Raw genomic sequence first — 24302 nt, forward strand, 5'->3', positions numbered from 1 at the left:
AACTCTGGACTTGGTCCTTATGATGACGGTTGACTTCATAGACACTGAAGGAAGGGAAATCATATTTACTTTGCATCTAGTGTGTGTCAAAAAATCCACATCCCTCGTTTCATTTAAATTTCCTAAGAGCCTTGTATCATCTTCATTTCGTCTGAGGAAACCAAGTCTCTGAAACCAAGTCTTTTTGCCTGGTTAAAAAACCCAAATAAGTGAAGAGCTGGGATTCAAACCCAGGCATACCTCCAAAGCCATGCTGTTCCTTCTTGAACTTCTCTACTGACAAAGTGTTAAGGGCTCTGCCATTCTTTCCAACTTCGGCAACATCCTCTGTGCTTTAATAAGTAGTTAATGACCAGTTCAAGGCAGTGGCTTAATTTGTGCACATAGATAAGTTTAAAGGTAACGGACCATCCATGTGCCTGCAAATGGCATTATTTTGTTCTTTTTAATGGCTGAGTAATATTCCATTGTATATATGTACCACACCTTCTTTATCCATTCCTGTTGATGGACATTTAGGTTCCTTCCATGTCCTGGCTATTGTAAATAGTGCTTCAGTGAACACTGGGGTGCATGTATCTGTTCCAATTATGGTTTTCTCCGAGTATACGCCCAGGAGTGGGATTGCTGGGTCATATGGTAGTTCTATGTTTAGTTTTTTAAGGAACCTCCATACTGTTCTCCACAGTGGCTGTATCAATTTACATTCCCACCAACAGTGCAGGTGGGTTCCTTCTCTCCACACCCTTTCCAGCATTTATTGTTTGTAGATTTTTTCATGATGGCCATTCTGACCCATGTGAGGTGATACCTCATTGTAGTTTTGATTTGCATTTCTCTAATAATTAGTGATGTTGAACATTTTTTCATGTGCTTTTTGGCCACCTGTATGCCTTCTTTGGAGAAATGTCTGTTTAGATCTTCCACCCATGTTTTGATTGGGTTGTTTGTTTTGATATTGAGCTGCATGAGTTTTTTGTATACTTTGGAGATTAACCCCTTGTCTGTTGCTTTGTTTGCAAATATTTTCTCCCATTTCTAGAGACTGTCATACTGAGTGAAGTAAGTCAGACAGAGAGAGACAAATATCATATGATAACACTTATATGTGGAATCTACAAAAATGGGTATAAATGAACTTATTTACAAAACAGAAGTAGAGTCACAGATGTAGAAAACAAATTTATGGTTACCAGGGGATAAGGGGGGGAGGAATAAATTGGGAGATTGGGATTGACATATACACACTACTATACATAAAATAGATAACTAATAAGGACCTTCTGTATAGCACAGGGAACTCTACTCAATACTCTGTAATGGTCTATATGGAAAAAGAATCTTAAAAAAAAAAAGAGTGGATATATGTATATGTATAATTGATTCACCTTGCTGTACACCTGAAACTAACACAACACTGTAAATCAACTCTACTCCAATAAAAAAAAAAAAAATAAAGGTAATGGACCCGGGCATTTACATCTCAAGGAAAAGAAGAAAAATTGTCAGACCAGTTTCCACTCTCTCTCCCTAGCCACCCTCCATTCCCTCCTGTAGTAAGTTAAAGCGTCACTTCACTTCATTTCTACATCAGACAATTACCCTTTCATCAGATAGTCCAGAATTCACTGCTGTCCTGGTAGAAGCCATTAACAGAAACCTTATTTCTTCTGCTGGAGCACACGATGACATATCCATCTGTAGTGCCTTCTGCTAGATATATGTTCCCTGTGTGCTGCTTGGAGAATTCAGAATGATGCCCAAACCCAAGGAAGCTTTGTGTTTTAGTGAGCATGAAAGGTGCCAATTTTGTAGATGCTGGTTTCTCTACATCTCACCAGATGCTGAAGGCTGAGGGGTGAAGTCCCCCAAATGCACCTATACGGAGTTATATTACTATGTGAATAATGTTCAGAGAGCCACAGTCAGCTTTTGAAAAACTGAATCCCAAGCCCCCTTCCCCTGTATTTCCAATCAGATGAGCCCTTGCTAGTAATGACCGTGTGGGCTCAGCACATCTGGCTTCCTGGTCTTGAGCGGACAAGAGGAAAGAAGGGAACACTGTACACTCCTGGGCACCGTCCACTCCTGGAACAATACACAACTGGATGGATGTCCACGTCCTGAAATGCACTGACAGCAGCCCTTTCTGGATGTACAACGAGTGGGTCGTCTGTCTCCTGACTCACTGATGTATTTATTCTGCAGACTTTACAAAGGGATATGCCATGGAGGGGCACAGAGGGCTGCAAAATCTAGAAAAGATGGGGTAAGTGTTTTCCTTTGAGAATGGTTAGTTTGTCTTCGAAACTAGGGGCCATTTTGCTTCATCCAAGGGTCTTGGTGACTTCGTATTTCCTTAACCAATCCAGAGTTCTTGTTAGGTGCAGCCTGGGATCCAGAGAATACGCTTGGCTCGTAGTGAGGACAGGGCAGGAGCTGAGTGGCAACCAGCAGGCAGGAGGTAATGATTTTCTCACCTCAATCCCACTCGTTCCCCCACAGATTCAATTTTATCAAACTCAGGAGCTGTAGATGTGTGTGAGCATAAGGACTCCTTCTTTTCAAATCACTTCCCCGGAGACAACTTCCTGAGAGCCTTATGCCATCTGATGATAATCTAGGCTAAAGGCTACTATGACCGTATCACCACGGAAACAGTGGCTCTACGATGGGGCTCTGAGAACCAAGAGGAGAAGATCCATCCCCACCCCCCATGAAAATGGAACCAGGGAAGGTTAAGCTGGGAGGATATGAGAACAAGACTGCCATTTCCCTCTAACCCATCATCCTGCCCTTTTGTACCCACTTTTGTCTGTACCACACTGTCTCCTGGGACGCACAAAAACAGACACAGACGATTTCTTCCCATAAATGATCCCAGATAAAGAAGTACCTAAATAAATACGTTTACACCATTCCTAAAAGTTAAAAAATGTTTATACTGAATATAAAACAGCACAAAATTACAAAAAAAACCCATACTGATCAATTGAAAGTAAAGACCAATGATAAGAAACATGTGACCAGGACCTGAGCTACTGGTTTTAGCTGGAAGCTAAGGGAAGAAGGAAAACATGATGGATAATGTAGTTCTCAGATACAAAAGAAAATACATAGTTTTGTCCTGTGGAGACAAACTTTTCCCTGGTACTGGATTTAAGGAGAAATGTGTGTCCTGGTTCCTTATGTAAGACGCATGCAGCACAACGCTTACCTAAGGAATTTCTATAAGGGACACAGTGTCTCCAGTTGCAGTTTTACAAAAGGTACAGTAAGACACACTGTGGACAACAGATGGGAGGAGTAGAGCTTCTGCTGTGGGTGAAAGCCTGAGGGTTAGTTTTCCATTTTCACCCAGGCAGAAGCCAACCCATTCGTCCACAGGCACAGGCCATGGACATGCTTTGGGGAAGGCATCAATGTCTATATAAAAAAAGGAAGCTTTGAATTCCTTTAAGAGATTAGCATCTACTGTGTGTCAGGCACAGACCCAGACACCTTACAAAGTGTATCATGAAGCAATATGTTGCATCGACAGAATGACGGACTTGTAGTCAGATGTGGATCCGTCCCAGCGTGATTGGGAGTAAGTTAATTAAACATCTTTGTACTCAGTTTCCATGTCTGTGACATGAGATCAATATTATCCACCTTAGGGAGTCACCGTAAGAATGAAATGAGAGAAAAAATGTACAAAAGATATGTAGCCTACTGCCCAGTAAGTAAATGCTCAGTCTTTTTCTCCTTCCCTGTTTACCCATATAATCTTGACAAGTCTATGCAATTAGGATTGTACAGAAGCAGACACTGAGCTTGAGAAAAGTTAAGTAATCTGTACTAGACCATGCAGCTGAAGTGCTAGCTTCATGGTTTAAATGCAGGACAGTCTCATTTCAGATGTGATGCTCTTCCTGCTTAACCACCTGATTAGTTGAGACTTGAGTCTATATCATTTCAACAAGAAGTGACCATCTCAGTTTGAACAATTTGAGCATCAGTCATCCTCAGGAAGAGATAAGGGGCCAAAGCTTTGGCAAGGTGCTCACCTGACCAAAGGTGAAGTCCATCAAAGCCATAGGAGTACAGGTCATCACCAACACCGTTGCCCCCCCATCCTTCTCCGCCTCCGGGGTATGGGGCATAGCCTGAGGAAGAGGCCCAGCCCACCCGCAGGTGTGTGGGCTCTGCTGTGAGGAAGGGGTCCACCTGGTCGATGATTAGCTCGAAGTACCACTTCTTGTACTGTGCTGAGCCCTCAGCGACTCCCAGGAAGATGTTTGGCCGAATACTGAAATTAAACATGGGACAGGTGGCATCAACAGACTCTTAAGAAGTAAAAAAGCAAATTGAACGAGACCATAGGAGGCATCGGCCCAAGTAAACCAAGGGCAAGAGCAATTTTGTGATTTTTATCTTGTTCTAAAGTACAAAAAGCTTCGAGCCTCCAACACTGGATCAAGTTCTTAGCGGGAGGTGTCAGGACAAGAGTAATTCCCTTATAAAATATAAAGGATATCTCTTCAAATATTCTATTCAAGGCAACCAACATTTACGGAGTGCCATCCACAGGTAAAGATGATGAAAACATCATACAGAGTTGCATGATTACAGACCCTTGTTTCCTTCTCTAAGTGAAAGAACTGACTCACTCAAGTTCCATCTTCTGGTAAATTGGTTTAAGGACCCCCAAACCATTTTCATAGCATCAGCTTTTCCCCCTAGGCCTTATTAATAACAATGGCCTCTTGAAAGCATTAAGAAGTCACTATTAGAAATAATCCAGACAGAGAAAGAGAAATACTGCATGGTATCAATTACCTGTGGAATCTTAAAAAAAAAAAAAAGAAAAAACAAAAGAAAAAGTCCAACTCCTAGAAAGAGCAGAAAAGTGGTTTCCAGAGAGCAAGGGTAGGGTTGGGGGGATAGGGAGAGATTGGTAAAAGGGCGCAACGTTCACTTATAAGATGAATAAAGTCTGAGGATTTAACATGGTGACTATAGTTGATAACACTGTATTGTATAGCTGAAATTCACTAAGAGAGTAGAACTCACACGTTCTCATTAAAAAAAGAATGGTAAATGTGTGAGGTGCTTGGATGTGTTAATTAACTCGATGGGGAGAATCACAATGTATATGTGTACCAAACGATCACATCGTATATTTTAAATATCTTACACTTCTGTTTGTCAATTACACCTCACTAAAGCTAAAAAAAAATTCAAGCTTGATGACAAAAAAGGTGGAGGGGGTGTGTGGAGACATGACTATTAGGCAACTTTGTCAAGGGATAGAGGTTTGAATGTATCCAGCAGAAATGGTTAAAAAGCTTGGCACAAACTACTTGGAGTTGTCCTGGTTGGAATCCTACTCTTAGAGGTCCACTGGCCTGGGCTGGGGCTATGTCAGTTTCGGGTTCACAGGGGAAAAACGAGACTGGTACCCAGCAGAAAGTCTGTGTGATGCTTGCAGACCAGAGCCTGCTCTACACTTCTGAGGGGAGGTTCTTTTCTCACATTGCAGGGTAGAGAGCGGGTCTAGGTGGAAAGTTGCTGAAGTTGGTCCCTAGTCCAGGCCCAGTGAGTTCATGACTCCTATGTGGCCGCATGTATGGACCAGTAGACCAGGGTTCTGCATGGGCCCGTGAACTTCATCCTGGCCTTCACAGATGGCCCTGGGGTAAACGGCCATGTGCCAGAGGACACAAGAAATCATGGTCTCAACATGGGACATCCACTCTATTAAAAGATTTTTAGAAAAAAGTGTTGGTACAGCAAAATAAAAATAAATACGTTAGGAAGAAGGTATAAGAGATGCATTAATATTTAATATAAAACATGGTAGACCCCTCTCTCAAGGCCAAATTCTTTAGCTCTCAGATGGTATATTTACTCTACCTTTGGCTGCTTTACAGGAGAAGTTTGAGAAACTCAGCTGAAGGGATTGGAGTACAAGGCCCTGAAAAAGTACACATTTGTCTGGTCTCGTCTTACGCGGCTGCATCAGCACAGAAATGATGGGCAGGTGGCTTTGGAGTTGAGATCAGCCCTCTTCCTTTCCTTTCTGGGGACAAGATGGGCATTTGGAATGACGGTGGTGGCCTTACCTTGTCACATCGTTAATGAGCCGCGTCTGCAGGAGCAGGTTTCTCTGGGGCAGCAAGTTGTCACAGATCAGATTCTGGTTGGCTCTCACTGCGACCCCATTGCAGAGACAGAGGGAACACAGCACATCCAGAACCTGCAGCAGGACACACGCCGCCAGACCTTAGGACCCCTGGGAGGGCACAGCAGGCAGGACCTGATGGCCACAGCACATGAAGGAAGCAGGTCTCGTGAAGGTGGGGGCCAGGTGACAGGTGCGAGGACCTGTTTAGAGTCAAGAAAGCTACACCTGTCTCACCAGGCATGAGTGAGGGATGCCCGGGAGCCTGCTGCCCCTCGGGAAAATGAGGCTGGGCTTCTTTCTAACTGCTCTGCCCTAGTCTTGTGCCCCATCCCTCCAAACTAGGCATGGCACCTGTGCTCACTGTTCTGTTAAAGTGGGTAAGAGTCTGAGCTCTGAAGACAGCCTGTCTACGTTAATATCCCAGCTGGGGCCAGGACTAGGGAGAGGTGAGTCATCTAGGGCACAAAACCCAGGCACAACTTCCTCTCAGGGTAGGTGCTAGAAGGCCCTCTGTGGGCCTCAAGCTGACACTTGTGCTCCTGCCTGGCCCTGGGGGCCCTCTGCAGAAGATCAGTAGGCATTCATACAGTGCTTCCTGAAACACACTGCGATTCCCATTTGGCTACGGTCCCTTGGTCAGAGCAGGCTTGCGACTCACGTGGGTGGGGTAGAGAGGAGAGCAGGGCAGATTCCGAGTCTTGGGTCTCTTGCTGTGATATTATCAAAGTTCACTAAGATACCCTTATATTCCTAGAAATCCCGATTCAGAAACATTTCACCTACCGTTTCTCCCCCTTAGAGTGAGAGCAAACCACAAGAGCAAGCAAACCAGGCGGCCCCTGAATCTACCAGACCCGTCGTGCACTGTCCCTAATCCACATCGTTCTCCAGCCACCTGGGAAGTGGGAACAGCCTCTGGCCGCTTCCGCCACGTGCTGGCCTGTCTGCCCCGCCTCCTTGTGCTGAGGCCTCATTCATACAGATTTTGTGTTCCTATTGTGGCAGAGCAAGCTGCTGGGCCAGGCACTCTCCTCCCTCTCCCCGCTACAGGGAGGACTGTGCAAACAGCAGGGGCTAAATAATGGCCAGGACTGTGGCAGGCTGGGCTGACAGGGAGGGGGCAGCCGCAGTTCAGTCTCACAAAGTGACCACCGAAGACTCAATGCTTGGTGGGGTTGGATGGCTTCAGGTTGTTGATGGCATTTGTATCCGTAATTCTCACAAACTAATTTTCTACCTGACTCCCTGCATGTCAATTTCATTCCAGATAAATACAAAGTACAATTACGGGACAAGCAGAAAAGAACCCCAAAGGCAGTTTTACGGAGGATTCTCACCATTACCACTCCGTGAAACATATTGACTGTGGCACTGGAAATCCAGAGGATAATTTCCCACTCTAAGAAAAGAGCCATAGATGGCCAGGAAATTAAATACTTATCATCCAGCCTATCACACATTTTCATCTGTTTTGCCTTGGAGTGACAGCTGTAGGAGCCTTGCTGTCACAGCCGGAAGAAAAGCAGAGCTTAATCCACATACAATAGGAACAGTGAGAAGAAAAAAGCCTCGGTGAAAAGCACACAGACTAAGGGAGTAGTATGTCGCCTACAAATAAATGATGCCATAAATGTGCTGACATCGTTCAGGCTTTGTTTTAGAAGGCATTTCTTTGGGTAAAATGGGAAATAGGGGCAAACTCCCTTTTCTGAAAAAGTTTAAATGGGTTCTTTTAAAAGTGAAGGGTGCCGGCAATTCCGCTCCTGGGCATATACCTGCAGAAAATCATAATTCAAAAAGATACATGCACCCCAATGTCCACTGCAGTGTTGTTTACAATAGCCAGGACATGGAAGCAACCTAAATGTCCATCGACAGAGGGATGGATAAGAAGATGTGATACATATATACAATGGAATATTACTCAGCCATAAAAAAGAATGAAATAATGTCATTTGCAGCAACATGGATGGACACAGAGATGACATACTAAGTGAAGTAAGTCAGACAGAGAAAGACAAATATCATATGATATGACTCATATGTGAAAACTGATTTTTTAAAAATGATATAAATGAACTTATTTACAAGACAGAAACAGACTCACAGATTTCAAACACAAATTTATGGTTACCAAAAGGGAAACGCGGAGAAGGGGATAAATTAGGAGCTTGGGATTAACACCTACACGCTACTATATAAAAAATAGATAACCAACAAGGACCTACTGCACAGCACAGGGAACTCCATCCAATATACTGTAATAACCTACATGGGAAAAGAAACTGAAAAAGAATGAATATGCGTATACGTGTAACTGAATCACTTTCTGTACACCTGAAACTAACACAACATTGTTAATCAACTATACTCCAATAAAATTTTTTAAAAAGTGAAGGGAGTATAGATGGGCCAGTCCACATGGGGGACATGCACACAGTGCTAGGGGTCATCTGTACTTTCTGACAGAGAGGGAGCATCCCAGTGACCTCTGGGATGAGTGGCTGGCTGTGGCAGGTACTGCCCGGTGGTCACCAGACTCTGCCTTCTTGTCCTGAGCAGAGAGGCTACATTTCCCAGCCTTCCTTGCAGTTCTGTGGGGTCATGTGACTGAGTTCTGCCCAGTGGAAAGTGGTGGATGTGATGTACACTGCTTTCAGGCCTAGCCCCTACCCTCCCTCTCTCTTTCCAGCTGGATGTGGAGATCCAAGGAAGGATTACAAATCCCAGGGGTCTCCTTATTGGGATCCAGCAGCGCTGGCCTCACCTAGGAGCTTGCCAGAAGTACAGATGCTCAGACCTACCCCCGGACTTACCAGATCAGAGCCTTCATTTTATCACGATTCCCAAGAGATTCATAAGCACATGACAGTCTGTGAAGTCCTGTCCTGGGGGACAGTGGGGCCGCTACACAGAAGGAGCCTGTGTTTCTGAACGACCACACAGCACGGAGCCCTCCCACTGGCCGGCCTCAGACAATGACTTCACTGTGAGAATTTGGGGTTGTCTGTCTTAGGCATCAGGCTCCTCTAATCTGTACACTGGCCCAACTTGAGAATTTCCCTGGCCCACTTTGTGGATTCATTTGCTACTTAGTTGTACTCATTTTCATCAAAGACACCACATTTCATCTAAGATCCTCTCTTGTGCTTTTAATCTCCATTAGTCACTACCCCAGACACAGGCTCCTGGGGGAATTCTGCTTTAAAGGTAAGAACTAGGTATTGTACATCCATGGACATATCATTTGGCTGTTGCAGTTTTGTCCTCAGACTTATCTATAAAAACAATTTAAAAAAATGCAAAATGTACTTAATTCTGTGAATTTTTGGTCAAGTTGTATATTTGAGAAATGAGTGCTTTGCTGCCCCTGAGGAACAGATTCTGTCCTCGCTGTGGATGCGCGAACTGGGTGGTTGGGAACGCGTCTACATTGGCTGCCTGGGAACTCGGAGGTGATTTTATGGAGCTACTGTAGGTCTGTGGGAGTTAATGGTTTGCTTCCCTGTGCTCTCTTCTGCACCGCCCCCTCCTGCCCCAAATCCCCACCCCAGGTTAACTTTTCAAGTCTGATTTATACCTTCTCAGGACCAATGATATTACTACTTTACCATGTATGTTTCTCACAGTGGCTCCAAATCCTTGTGAAACAAAGAAGATAATAAAACATATTAATCTGTGATAACACTGAGCAGGTTTGGAGTAAGGTAGGTTGTGGGGGGACAAGTGAAAAGGGCATAGTTTGCTTTTATTATTACATGCTTACTCCATGGAAAAATTAGAGGGTAACTGTTATAATTTTCAGTAATTGTTCTTTTTACCCAATAACATTGGTGCTACCAACATAGTAAGTGTGTTTCTTACTACTAATAGCCATCTGTGGGATGAGATGAGACTTGTACGTATATGTGAGCTACCAGCCAATCATTCAAGGTGAGACAGGAGTAGATTCTGGCTCTACGCATCCACTCCTCTAATTCATTCATTACACCTTCAACAAACATGGATTAAATGCCTGTCGTGTATAACGTATGAGCTGGGCACTATGGGGTTTACAAGGTCCCTGCTGTAAAGGAACTGAATCTCTGAGAGAAGTATACACGTAATATAAGGAAAGGCAGAGTGAAAACACCATGTAACAGTGTGCACAGTTGTACAAGGATTGAGGAGAGGAGATCATATCCAACTGGGATTCAGAAAAAGCTTCATGGAGGGGGTGGCATCTGAACTAAGTTTTGAAGGCAGATACAGTTTTGATGGTTTCTGGAAAAGCTGAAAGAAGCCATTGCAAAGCTGGTTATTTACTAAGTGTGTTCTGATCGTAAAGCAGCCCTGGGAGCGACGAAACGAGGGCAGCTTTCCTGTCTGAGGGCTCCTCTTGACATGTGCCCATAGCTTGTGGCTCAGGCCACAGGTTACTCGGGTGCTCATCAATTACCCTCATTACACTTTGCAGACAGGAAGGAACATGTTGGAACGTAGCGAAGCTGGGCTGAAGCAGGGGCCTCATGCCTACTTTTGATCTACCACATTTGGGAAAGCAATGACAGCCCCCAGATATTTCTTTTTGTTCTCTGCCAGGCAATTTCACAGATGCTAAGGACCACAGCTCTTTTTTGTTGTTTCCTAAGGATGATGCATGTCACCCAAGCAGTGCTACGGAGGCTTGTTCTCCTGGACCGCCTGAGACACGTCTCCGATGTGCAGCGCCCCCATCTGATGGCGAGCAGAGAGGGCCAGTGACCACGCTGGGTTCTCTCCCCTCCACATGAGCCCAGCGGCCATCCCTCACATCCAATTATGCCATCTGCTCTTGAAATGCACCCCCTCAGCCTCGGAGTACCTGCCTGCTCGCTAACAAGTCATCACGGCAACCCCCATATATGGGGCAGATGTCGAAGGGTCAGGATAAGACATATTTTAATAGACTTTCCCGAGATCATTGTGGCTTAGAGATATAATGTCATAACAATGGAGATGTTAGAACTTTAAGAGACCTCAGAAATACCTGATATAGCATTCCACCTTCATAAGTGAGCTGGCGATGGCTCCGTTTTACGGCTGAAATGACTGGGGCGCAAGGTCACACACCTGTTTTGTATCAGAGGGAGAGCCCCACAGCTCGCCCCCTCCGGCTTGTTCACGCAGATCCACTTACTTCACCTGGTTTGACTCACGGCAAGTCTGATTTCATTTAAGAACATGCCATGTTGCCAAGACTTTCTACATTATTCTAAATCTGATTTTTCTACAGCTTCTTTACAAAGCTTGGTATTAGCTGTTTCACTACTAAGGCTCTTGGACCTGAGGGTGGGCGCGAATCCTGCAGCTGGCCTTGTATGGGCTTGAGTACCCCACACACAGCCAGCTGTGGGTTAAGGGGTAATGATGAGCCAGGCTCGGGAAGCTGGTGGAAACTGAGGGGACCACCCAAGACCCAGTGTGACTGGCTCGGAGTGTGCTCCTAGGGAGGAAGGGTCCTTCAGGACCTCAGTTTCCAAAGGTAGTATCATTATTATTATTTTAAATCAAAGCCAAGAAAGAGAGTAGTCAACATCCTCTCAGTAACACAGAACGCTTATTAAGCGGCAGAAAGGGAAAAGCCAGGTAAAGTTAATCACCGTTTGGGGTTCCTTCTATACCCACCTTGTGATTTCGCCCGTGCTTATCCAACAGGGAGATGATTGACTTGATGTGGCCTTCCGCTATCAGGTTTAAGGCTTCTGGGCTTTCAATCAGGATGCAGTGCAAAACTTCCAAGATACCTACGCGAATACCACAAAAACCATTTGGACATTAAATAACCTGCAGAGCTGACTATAATTAGAAACCTGAGGGTGAAAGGACCATCCTGAGTGAACAGAGTATCATCATTTCTTTGAATCTATTAAATACTTCCAGCCAGAAGAAAAATGCAGCCACCTCGGATGGCTCACTTCAGGAGCCCCTGAGGTCAACCAGTCTGTAATTCAGAAGTGAGTTTATTCATCACTAACCCCATCTCCCTCTTCCTGGACAAAGCCAGGATCCTTCTGTGTAGAGAAGCAGCTTTAAAAGAGAATTCTTAATTTGATCAAACCAAACACTACTTAATTTAAAAACAGATAGAAAATGGGATACTTAGTTTACTATAAATTCTAAAGGCCATTCAAGTAATTTAGAAAATAGTCTGAGTGTTCCTTGAATAAGAATTTTTCTAGGAATCATCCCAGAATTTTATTTTAGATGCACTGGTATGTCAGTAAACTATAAGCTCACAAATAAAGGCTATTTGGCTTTGTGCCCTTTCCTGGGCCACTGGATGGTTTTCTGTATTAAGTGAAGGTTGAAGAAAAACTAACAGGTGCCCTTGCAGCCTAGCACCTACGGGGTTAACACTGGAGTGGAAATGCATGGGAAGTAGTTAGCCAATATCTTTATTGGTTCTATTGAGAAGATTCCTCTTGATTCTGTTTCTTTCAAGGTTTTCATAAATTACCCTAAAATATAGTCTGGCCCATGGGTGGAGGCACTGAAGAAAACAGAGGCTTTGGAAGAAGACATATGTAGGTGGATGGTCCTGGAGGAGGCTTGCCTTGGCCTGTCCAAGCTCCTGCCATCTCTAGACGATGAAAAGAGCATTAAAAACCTTTTAGCTTCCCAGATGGGGGCGCACGCCTTTCACGTTCTCTCATCTCTGAGGAAGCAAACTGCAGAGCCTCAGGGCATGGTCACTTACCAACGATGACCACTCTTCTTTACTCAAATTCTCTGGGAGTCACCACGAAGGGCTCTAGATAGGATGTTAAGAGTGATTCAGGGGGTATGAGGATTTTCATTTCCTCTAAGTTCTTGGTCATCCTTCAGACCTGCTTCTAACCAAAGAGTTGAGAGCACTACGTCCAGACAGGGTTTAGAAACCCAGAGAATAACAGTCCAAGTAGCATTTAGAAGGGGACCAGCACCCTGGGGTGGGCAGAGCGCGAGTCAAGAACCCAGAGGGTGGAGATGAAGGCAAAAAGTGAAAAATGAAGCAGAAAAGGAAAGATATTTGAAGCATGGGTTCAAGTTGTTCAATAAAGTTATAAGAGTGCCAGGAAAATTTAGGACTTTATATTTCTTTTCGTTGAAGTAATTATTGAGGATTGCTTGCAATCCAGTGGAAAAAAGAATTGTTCAGAGATTCAACTTTGTTTTCTTTTTTTAACAGAAATTGAAAAACCCCACCTTCTCCAGTTGTTTCCTATCACATCTTACCTGAGGAAGATTCTAGTCTGTCCAATTTGCTGATTAGCCAATCAAGGTTATTGGAGAATTGAGCGCAATTGTTTCTGTTTCCACGAATGAGAGCAGCTGTGAACAAGAACACATTTGATCATGCAGGTTAAAGGGCACAGTGATGGGCCTGAGAACCTGGGGTGCTGTTCAATACTCCACCTGCTTAGCAACTAAAAAGAATAGAGTAACACTCTTCCCCTCCCAAGCCCTTTGATACAATCCTGTTTCTACATTTTGGAGAGTAAAATATCTACCATTCACTCAAATATTTTCAGAGATTCTACTGTGTACCAGGCATCTGTCTACTTGCTGGGAATAAAGCAGTGGGAATGCGACAAGATTCCCTGACTCCGTGAAACAGGAGAGAGAGACAATATACACACAAATTAATAAAATTACTTCAGATAGTGATAAGCAAGAAAATAATATCTGCTTGGTTACTGGCTTAAGAATTCAATTTCCTCTAATGTTTTCTTAAATCGAGCTAGAGACCTGCTATTCTTCAGTGCTAAAGGAAGGCATGCAAATGAACACAACTGAAAAGGCTGGTTAAACTAATAGGCAAGTCATAACAAAACATGAAACTCTAAAATATCTAAAACACATCAGTACATGACAGTGGTTCCCAAAGTGTATCCCTGGAGAGGAATGTCAGTATCACCTGAGAACTTGTTAAAAACACAATTTCACTGGCCACAATTTCTCTGGCCAGATCTACTGAACCAGAAACTCTGGGGATGGGGCCCAACATCTGTGTTTTAACCAGCCTTCCAGCTGATTCTGGTGCTTGTTCATTATCTGAGGACCACTGGTAGGTGATACTGTAAAGGGAGAGAGAGAATATGCTGTCATTAGATTTCCACCTATCTAGACCAAGTAAACTTCCCTCCATAGGCCTGTACTGTAGATGCAACTCTGGAATAAGTCCATGTAAGTTGACTGGCCCCCAAGTAGCCCGTTCTTCATGCTGTTGGCTTTCAAAGACTGCGGGTTTGACAGATGTTTGTAAGGTACTTGGATAAGGAAATGTCTTCCTCAGGACCTCTGCTTTGTACCTCCACGGTCACTGGAGGGCAGAATTCAGTCTGAGCTCCTACCCCACTTTTCGGGTTGGCCCTAGCGAGGGATTAACCTCGAGGCTCTGGGGTCAGGCTGTCTGGGCTCAAAACAGTTCCATCACTTACAACATGTGTGACCTCAGATAAGTTATGAGCATTTCTGAGCGTCTGTTTCTTCATCAATAAATTGGTACCTACACCTCACAGTGTTGCTCTGTGGATCAAAAAGAGATACTCTACTGCCTGGCATACAGAACTCAACAAACGTTAGCTATTATTGTAATAATGACTACTGAGTTCAAGCCACATCACTACAAAATGTTAGAGTTGGAAGAGACTTTATGAGGTCACTAAATAAAGCGGCAATCGAATCTGCCTGACCCTTGACATGGAGAATGAGTCTAACCTGACTCCTCTGGCCTCCCGTCTGGCCCGCTCAGCTTTCCATGGGCTTCCTCTCAATGGGGCATTTACATCACAGCGAAGTACTAAAATACTGCTATGTTACCATGGCTGAGCCATTACTGGCGGCCACCTTCTTGCAGAGGCTGATGCTGTCTTCCTCCTGCAGCCTGGCAGCCTGGGCCCATGTGATGGCATCAGTGACAGCAGGCACTGGAAGGTCACCATACACTCACAATTGTGAAAAGAAAGGCTGGATGCTGGGACATCCCTACTCTTTGCCTTTTTCTTTCCACCAAAATGAAATAAGGAACAGGCCAAAGCAGCAGGAATCATGACGGCTCAACAGGTGGACAGTGAAAGGGCACACAGTCGAGGGTAAACATCCTCAAACTGCAGGTGTCAAAGATCTAGAACTGGAGGGTACCTGAAACGTATTTTTGTCTTGCTCCCTCATTTTAAAGATGAAGCATTGAGGTTCGGGGAGTGTGACTGTTAAGGGTTTCACAGGTAGTTTTGGCAAAACTGATTGCTATTTGCTTCTACTTGCTGACATCTTGCTGTCCGTTTGGAAAGTACGATACGCTACCAGTTAACAGAATGAATGGCTGGCTTAGAATCAAATGATTTAACAAAAGCTTCCAAAGAATGAGGCTGGATGACAGCCTTAGCTCGTCCCATGGAAATACCTACAGACCACCCTTGGCCACCTTCCCAGGGAGAGGGCTCTGGGTATGTACTTACCCAGCAATTTGTAGAGGAGGTTCAGAATTTCCTTCCAGGCCATCCCACTCTCCTCCCTGGCAATCCCTGTGAAGTGCGCTATGCTATTGTAGATATTTAAGCGATCAATGCAGTTTAACACAAGGGCCAACATTCCCTGTGAAGGTGAGTTGGGCAAAAAGAAAAAATACTTGATTAAGATCATGGGATCCCTTTTGTTCGTTCCTCTCCAATATCGTTCACCTTTTAAAGCCGATGACGCTAATATGCAAAAAGACCTTCATGGTGCCAGTTTGGATGTTGTTGTTTCCTCCCCGAAACAAAACATGCATTTTTATGCCTTAGAGACCTAAATAGCATCCATCTGGGGAGTATCAGCAGTCTCCTCTGACGGGTTTGCTCCCCACGTGTTTAACTCAATCCAAGGACATACTGAGGAAGGGGGAGCATGAATGAGTCTCACAGAAGCCTGCCCTGTGTCAGGTGTGAAATGATTCTGACTCACCCAGAAACAGCCCTGGATATAGGACCTATTTTTCTCTTAGATACACAAGACATCTCCCCATCCCCTTGAAAAGAGGTGGAATTTACAGACAATAAGACTAAAAGAGGATTTTAAACTACTTCTCAGCTAATTTACAATACCATGCCACCCAGTAAAAATATCGGTGCCCAGCTGTTCTTAAAGAGCAGGAGGGAGGTGTTAAGTGTAGTTTCAGCAGACCTATAAGGCACACAGAATGTTCCCCCAGCCAAAGTCTGCTCACATCAGAAAGCTGGGTAGGGACGGGGTCTACTTCCCATGCCATCAACTTTGGAAACGCCCAAGGGACGAGCCCTGTCCCCAGGAATGGGGGGCTGCAGGAATATGACCATGGGCTTCAAATTAGTGCCAAATCATCACGTCCAAGTTCAGAAAAGGCATGTGACTTGTCTAAGGACACACACAGCCAGGGATGGAGCCAGAACTAGGGCCAGGGTCCCTAGAGCCCCAAGTTAGCATTTCCCCTATATCCGGGCCCCATCCCAAGTGACTTAGAGGCTCAAGTTCGACTTGAGACATAGCAGCATCTGTATCTCTCAAACCAGCTCCTCAGGCATTTCTGATGTGGTGGAACCTCGGCATCTGTATTTTTCCAACAAGTTTCCAGGGTAATTCTGACACCTTCCAAAATGTGGTGATCACAGCCAATGCCATACGCTCATAGCTGAGATTTATGGAAGATGAATTTTGGATACATAGGTGACACTGAGGCTTTAAATTAATCTGGTTTGAACGTGCCAACATACAAGCACGACAATGTTCACTGCTAATGTGCTCAGGGGTGCCTACAGGGAAGGGCGGCTTCCAGGGAATCCTTTTCTTTCCAGCTTCCTCTCTCTCGTTCTCTGTCTCTTTCTTAAACACGTGCATGCATGGAGACAAGGCTAAATTGTAGTCATTGGGGGTACTTTAGCTCTGGACACAAAGAGAATCTCAATTTCTAACGTTTTGGACTTACCTCTTCCTTGAAAAGATTCTGTCTGTTTTTGAGTGAGCGGAGCTTGTTCTGCCTGTCCTCATGCTGCATCTCCTCCTCCGGGGGCTGGAAGTAGGCGATCAAGTCGTGTAAGGTCTGCAGGACCTCTTCTATCGGCAGGGTGACAGGGGCTGCTGTGCGGCTGTTTCCACTAAAACCACAAATATGGACGCGGCTCAGGCAGTGGGTCCCCAGCAGGGCTCTGACAAGTGTCCACTAGGTTCTGGCTCCTCCCTGCCCCACTCTGGGCACACGGACTGCTGCCTGGGCTAGTCGCTGTACAGATGACCACAAATTGTAGTTTGCCGACAAACAGAGCAAAGGGAGAGGACTTCTGATTCAATGTTAAAGCCATTTCATAAATCAAGGGAAATGACCCTTGGCTGTCTGCCATCATTTTTCCTTTTTAAGTGGAAACACGTTTATAAATAATAAACGTATTAACCCATAGCTCTTTTAGACTCTCACACGTTCTAGGAACAGGTTAAGCATTGGCTGGAAGGGGCTTCATCAGTAGATCTCTTCCCCCATCTACATCTTTGTCTTCTGTCTCTCTCCATGCATCTTTGTGATACCTCTGCGTGTGTTTTTCTCTTCATATTTGTGTGTGTGCAGGCACCCCATGTGTTCTGTGTGTGTGCTTCCCCACCCCATTTGTTGATGTCTCCCTTGCTCTCTGTATCTGTCTCTCTCTCCTTCCTCTGTGTGCCCTTCCTCTGTTTATCTGCCTCTCCCCTAGCGTCCCATCTCTCAACATCCTTCCTCTCTGTCTCAACATCCCCATCATCTCCCTCACTTGCTCTGCTGTGTTCCTCCCATCCTGTATGTGTGTCCATCTGACTCCCTCTGTCATAATTTTCCAAACAAATCTTATAATTAAATCCTTTCAACACAGAGAGACCACAAACCTCCACAGATGACAAAATGACCCTTCATTTTCCCACCTCCTTGAGAGGGGGACACCAGTGAGCCTTTCAGAGGCCAAGGCTAAGAAGAGGAAGGGGGAAATGGACCCAGCCCCCGTGGAACTGCATCTGTGGCCCCAGCAGAATGGGAACTGATTGCATGTGTAAATAACATCAGGGTTTTTCCTCGGTGGTCGATTTCTAATGAGCTGTCCTTTCATTTACAGCAGATTCGCTTATATATCAGTCTGGACACATGCTAAGAAAAGATCGTGATCTAGGCCTAAAGCAAAGGCTTACGAACAAGCCCTGAAAACACTCAGGTTATGAGGTAATGATAATTCCATTATTGTATAAAAATGCCAAGTGCACATGATGAGAGAAGAGTGAATTACAGGCAGGAGGTATTTCTCTGCAGTGTGTCCTCTGGCCCATGGCAGGTGCTCAGGAAGTGGTTATTAATGACTCTCCGGGACATTATTGGACACAGAGACAGTGAGGAAGAGAATCCCATGTGGATATGAGGTGAAGGTTTGGGAACAAAAACCCAATCAGAAATGACTCCCCAATTCTAGATTCAGTGAAGAATGAATTCATTTTCCTCAATATTTCTGGTCTAGTTGCAGAGTTTGTTTTTCTCTCTCCCTCTCTTTTCTTTTTTTCTTTTGAAATATTTTGCATTTACTAGAGATACTCATGCCAGTTTAGAGAAAAGTGTGTTTGTTTCTTCATCTGATAAGAAATGAGGATGAAACAAGAGGTTTGTAGGCATTTCTGTAGCTTGATGGGGCAGCGCATTGCTACACAGAGGGTTGGAAAGCCCAGGGACTCAGGCATAAAAAAGAACGAACTTCTGCCATTTACACCAATGTGGATGGACCTTGAGAATATTATGCTGAATGAAACAAGTCAGAGAGAGAAAGACAAATATTGTATGATATCACTTATATATGGAATCTAAAAGATAATACAAATGAATGTATATGCAAAACAGACTCACAGATACAGAAAACAAACCTGTGGTTAACCAAGGGGAGAGGGAAGTGGGGAGGGACAAAATAGGGGTATGGGATTAACAGACAAACTATTATGTATAAAATACCTAAGCAAGAAGGATATATTGTATAGCACAGGGAAATATAGCCATTATCTTGTGATAACTTATAATGAAGTGTAATCTGCAAAAATACTGAATCACTATGCTGTACACCTGAAAGTAATATAATATTGTAAACCAACTATACTTCAATTTCAAAGAAAAGAAACACTTGGGGAAAACTGAAGAAAAAAAAAAGGGAAACGTTTTATAATTATAAGAGTCAATTTTGGGGGAAGATATACCTATTATAAACATAAAGCACCCAACAACAGAGACCAAAATATGTGAAGCAAAAATTGACAGAATTGAGGGAGAAATAGACAATTCAACAATAATAGACTTCAATTACATCTTCAAGCAGGTAATGTAATAAGCTATATAAATAAAGGATGAAACCACATCATTATCTCAATAGACAAAAAGAACCTGACAAAATCTAACACTCATTCAAGATAAAAAGCTCTTAGCAAACTAGGAATAGAAGAGAACTTCCTCAACCTGATAAAGGGCATCTACAAAAACCCTGTAGTTAACATCATACTTAATGGTCAAAGACCAAATGTTTTCCCACTAGTTCAGGAACAAGACAAGGATGTCTGTTCTCTCTGCTTTATTCCACATTGCAGTGGATGTTCCATCCAGTGCAATCATGCAAAATAAAATAAAATAGAAATAAAGGACATTCTTATTGGAAAGGAAAAAAAAAACCTTTTTATTCCCAGATGACATGATCCTGTATGTAGAAAATTCTAAAGAATCCACACCAAAAATTATCCCCGGTAGAATAAAAAATTTCATTTAAGTCATAGGATACATGATTAATCTCTATACCAGTATTTATAGACACCAGCAGTGGACGATCTGAAATGAAATTAAGAAATCATTTCCATTTGTAGTTGCATCAAAAATAAATACTTAGGAATAAATTTTACAAGAGAAGGGAAAGATTTATACACTGAAAACTGTAATATCTTGCTGAAAGGAATCCAAGAAGAATAAATAAATGGACAGACATTCTATGTTTATGGATTGAAAGATTCATTATTAAGATAAAACTTTCCTGAAACTGATCTATAGATCCAATGCAACATCTATCAAAATCCTAGCAGACTTTCTTACAGAAATTGACAAATTCACCCTAAAATTTATATGGGAATGCAAAGGACCTAGAAGAGACAAAATAATTTTGAGAAAAAGTACAAAATTGTAGGAGGACTCAGTCTACCTGATTTTAATACTTACTATAAAGCTACATTAAGGAAGACAGTGTTGTATTATCATACACATGTTTTAGCATGTGACATGAGTATACCTGTATGTGTGTATCTCTCTCTCTCTATATCTATATGTATACACACACATGTATATACATACATATGTACCTTTATGTGTACATATGTGTGTATGATTTATATATATATGTATATGTATATATATATAAAACACATACACAGAAATACTCTTCAGCAATAGAAAGGAACAGAACACCATTATGTACTGCAACAGGGATGAACCTCAAAAATGTAATGCCAAATGAAAAGGCCAGATTCAAAAGATCATATATTGTGTGATTTATCAATTTAATGCATTAAAATGTGATAGAAATAGATGATTGGTTGCCTAAGGCTGGGGGTGGCGACTAGTATAAATTGCAACGGGCATAAGAATCCTTCTGGGATGATGAAAATGTTCTAAAACTGAATTGTGGCAATGGCTATACGGCTCATAAATTTATTAAAATTCACTGAGTTGTGCACTTAAAAGGATGAATTTTATGATATGTAAATTATAAGCCAATAAAGCTGTTTAAAAATAATTTTCCGATTGCTTGGCGTGTAACTTGCACTGAATTTTTAAAAATAACAGCTTTATTGAAATATAATTCACATATCATACAGTCATCTATTTAAAGGGTACAGTTTAATGGTTTACTAGTTTTTAGTATATTTACAGAGTTGTGCAATAATCACCTAAATCAACTTCAGAATTTTTCCTCAGCTTTCCCCCAAATCCCACACCCATTAGGAGTCACTCCTCTTTTCACCTGCTGCCACCCCAGCCCTAGGCAACCACAGATCTATTTTCTGTCTCCACAGATTTGCCTCTTCTGGATATTTCATATAAATGCAATAATACAATATGTGTTCTTTTGTGACTGGCTTCTTTCACGGAGCATCATGTTTTGAAGGTTCATTTATGTTGTAGTGTATATCGGTACTTCATTCCTTTTTACGGACATATAATATTCCATTGTACGGATATAGCACCTTTTATGTATGCATTCATCACCTGATAGATGTTTAGGTTGTTTCCACTTTTGGGCTACTATGAGTAATGCTGCTTTGAACATTCGTATACAAGTTTTTGTGTGTGCGCATGTTTCATATCTCTTGGGCGAATACCTAGGAATGAAACTGTTGAGTCATACGGTAACTCTATGTTTAACATTCTGAGGAATTCCCGGACTGTATTCCAAAGTGGCTGCAACATTTTACATTCCCACCAGCAGGGTATGAATGTTCCAATTTCTCCACATCCTATCCCACACTTCTAATTGACAGTCTTTTTGATTATAGCCATCTCATCCTATTGAGAATAAAGTGTTATATCACTGTGGTTCTGATTTGCATTTTTCTGATAGCTGATGGTATTGAACATCTTTTCATGTGCTTATTGGCCATTTATATATCCTCTTTGGAGAAATGTCTATTTAGATCCTTCACCCATTTTTAAATTGGTTCCATTTGTCTTCTTAATGCTGAGTTGTGAGTGTTCTTTATTCTAGATACAAATCCCTTATCAGATCTATGATTCACAAATATTCTCTGCCACATCATGGGTTGTTTTTACACTTTCTTAATGGTGCCCTTCACAGCAAAAAAGCTTTTAATTCGGATAAAGTCCAATCTATCTACGTTTTCTTCTGTAGGTTTTGTTTTCAGTACCATATTGAAGAAACTATTGCCTAATTCAAGGTCATGCTGATTTGAGCCTATGTTTTCTTCTCCAGGTTTTATAGTTTAAGGTCTCACAATTAGGTCTTTAATGCATTTTGAATTAATTTTTGTATATGTGTGAGGTATGGGCCCCTGACTTAAGAAAGATATAAGGACAGAGGTTGAGAGAATTGAGGGTCACATTAATAAAACCATCCACTCCCTATGGTGATGGTTGTGGTCATAGCCCAGACTATATGAAAATTTCATGTGTACATGCAGCTAATTTTTTCTGCCCATACCAAGCCATTCGTTCTTAGGCTCTTTCTTTGAAGAAGGAGAACAGTCTGGATGTAATGCAGAATAAAAAGGAGGAAATATTTTGCTCAAGGTTCACAGAAAACCAGTGGTAGAGCCAAAAGCAGACAAAAGATCATTGATTTGCAGGTCTCAGTCCCACCCTGTAGCAGGAATACCCCTATTGTCTACTTGCCTTCAATTTAGTATCAGGACCCCTGAGTTGTACACAGCCAACCAACCAGAGGTGATATTTCTCAGCCTTCCTTCAGCTAGATGTGGCCATGTTACTACTGTTAGCCAACAGAATGCAAGATAAGGTGATCTAATTCTGGGTTATATTTTTTTAAAAAAGAAATGGCTTGCACTCTACTTCCTCTGTCTTCCCATCTTTTCAGGATGGACCTCAGACATGGTATTAGTAAGCTATTTTTTAAGTTAATTAATTAATTAATTTATGGCTGTGTTGGGTCTTCGTTTCTGTGCGAGGGCTTTCTCTAGTTGTGGCAAGCGGGGGCCACTCTTCATTGCGGTGCGCGGGCCTCTCACTATCGTGGCCTCTCTTGCGGAGCACAGGCTCCAGACGCGCAGGCTCAGTAATTGTGGCTCACGGGCCCAGTTGCTCCGCGGCATGTGGGATCTTCCCAGACCAGGGCTCGAACCCATGTCCGCTGCATTGGCAGGCAGATTCTCAACCACTGTGCCACCAGGGAAGCCCCAGTAAGCTATTTTTAATCACGCGGATGAAGTATACATACCAGCACAGTTGGTTCTCAACTGTGGCTGAATATAAGAATTTTCTGGGGAGTGCTAATAAAAAGCTGGTGTTTGGATCCCACCCCAGAGACTCTGATGCAATTGTTTGGAGATGCCACCTGGGCATCAGGGTGTTAAAAGCTTCCCAGATGAATCTAACATCTGGCCAAGGTTAAGACCTTTACTCCAGGGCAGTGGTTTGTAAACTTTAGCAAGCATCAGCATTAACTGCAGGGCCCATTAAAACTCAGTTTTTCTGAGGTACCACTCCTAGGTGTCTGATTCAGTAGGTCTGTCGGGGGTAAAACCCAAGAATTTGTATTTTTAACAAGTTCCCAGGTGATGCTGCTGGGCTGGTCCAGGGACATACTTTAAGAACCTGTAGGAGATCTCAAACAAGAAAACTGAGCCCCAGTAGCGGCATGGTCTGTTTTCCCCAAAGCACCTGCCTCCCCTATATTATTACTTGAAAAAGAAATAAAAGTTTATTCTGAACCACAATGGCAGCTTAGCCTGTATCCTAACTAACACACATCCCTTGGATCACAGTGGTTCAACAGGAAGGAAAATACAAGTATAAAAATTTTTTCTCATTTCATGCAAATTCACACGCACAACTGAAACCCTCTAGGCTTTAGAAATTTTCCTATGAGAGAAGGATGGCTTGCAACACTGCACTGTTTACAACAGAACCCCTTCCTCGTGGTAACTGGTGAACATAATCCACAGAGTTCTGTTTGGGCAGCACTGTTGAGGCTGGAGGAATTACGATCCAAGCAGGCTAAGTTACTTTCCCCCATTTAAGTCCCAGCCATAGGTGGCTAACCCGAGCCTTCCACGTAAATCTCCTTGGAACCAAACCACAGCAACAATTCTGAATGATGTAGAAAAGCCTTTCTAAATAGCACAGAGGGTGTGGATCCATTACTCCTCTCTCCTCCCCGCTTCACGCACTAATACAAATGGGACTTAAAGCACTCCAGATCTTTCCACTTAATTTTCATGAGAAGACCTTGGGTGTGTGTGACACCAACCTGAATAACTAATGCGTCTTGGGCATCTGTTGGGCCAAGAGTGAAGCTGGGAGGAGCTTACCTACTGGGAAATAAGTTTCAATCCCAAGCTCTTTCTGGCAAAACTCTTTGCTGGTGCATACTTATTTCCTGAAAATTCATAGTAT

At 43.1% G+C, this 24302-nt stretch overlaps 1 protein-coding gene across 1 annotated transcript in view; it reads right to left on the reverse strand.

The window, feature by feature from the left end:
• The window catches only part of RYR3 (ryanodine receptor 3), a 366040-nt gene that overhangs the window by 244255 nt on the left and 97483 nt on the right, over positions 1–24302 (reverse strand). The window contains exons 13-18 of the mRNA XM_073799899.1: positions 17112–17280; positions 15631–15766; positions 13406–13501; positions 11816–11934; positions 6108–6241; positions 4050–4291 (exon numbers count right to left, since the gene is read on the reverse strand). Of these exons, the coding sequence (XP_073656000.1) occupies positions 4050–4291; positions 6108–6241; positions 11816–11934; positions 13406–13501; positions 15631–15766; positions 17112–17280 (896 nt within the window). The remainder of the gene's footprint in view (positions 1–4049; positions 4292–6107; positions 6242–11815; positions 11935–13405; positions 13502–15630; positions 15767–17111; positions 17281–24302) is intronic.

This window comes from Tursiops truncatus, chromosome 2, assembly GCF_011762595.2.
Source record: "Tursiops truncatus isolate mTurTru1 chromosome 2, mTurTru1.mat.Y, whole genome shotgun sequence".
In the NCBI taxonomy this organism is placed as follows: domain Eukaryota; kingdom Metazoa; phylum Chordata; class Mammalia; order Artiodactyla; family Delphinidae; genus Tursiops; species Tursiops truncatus.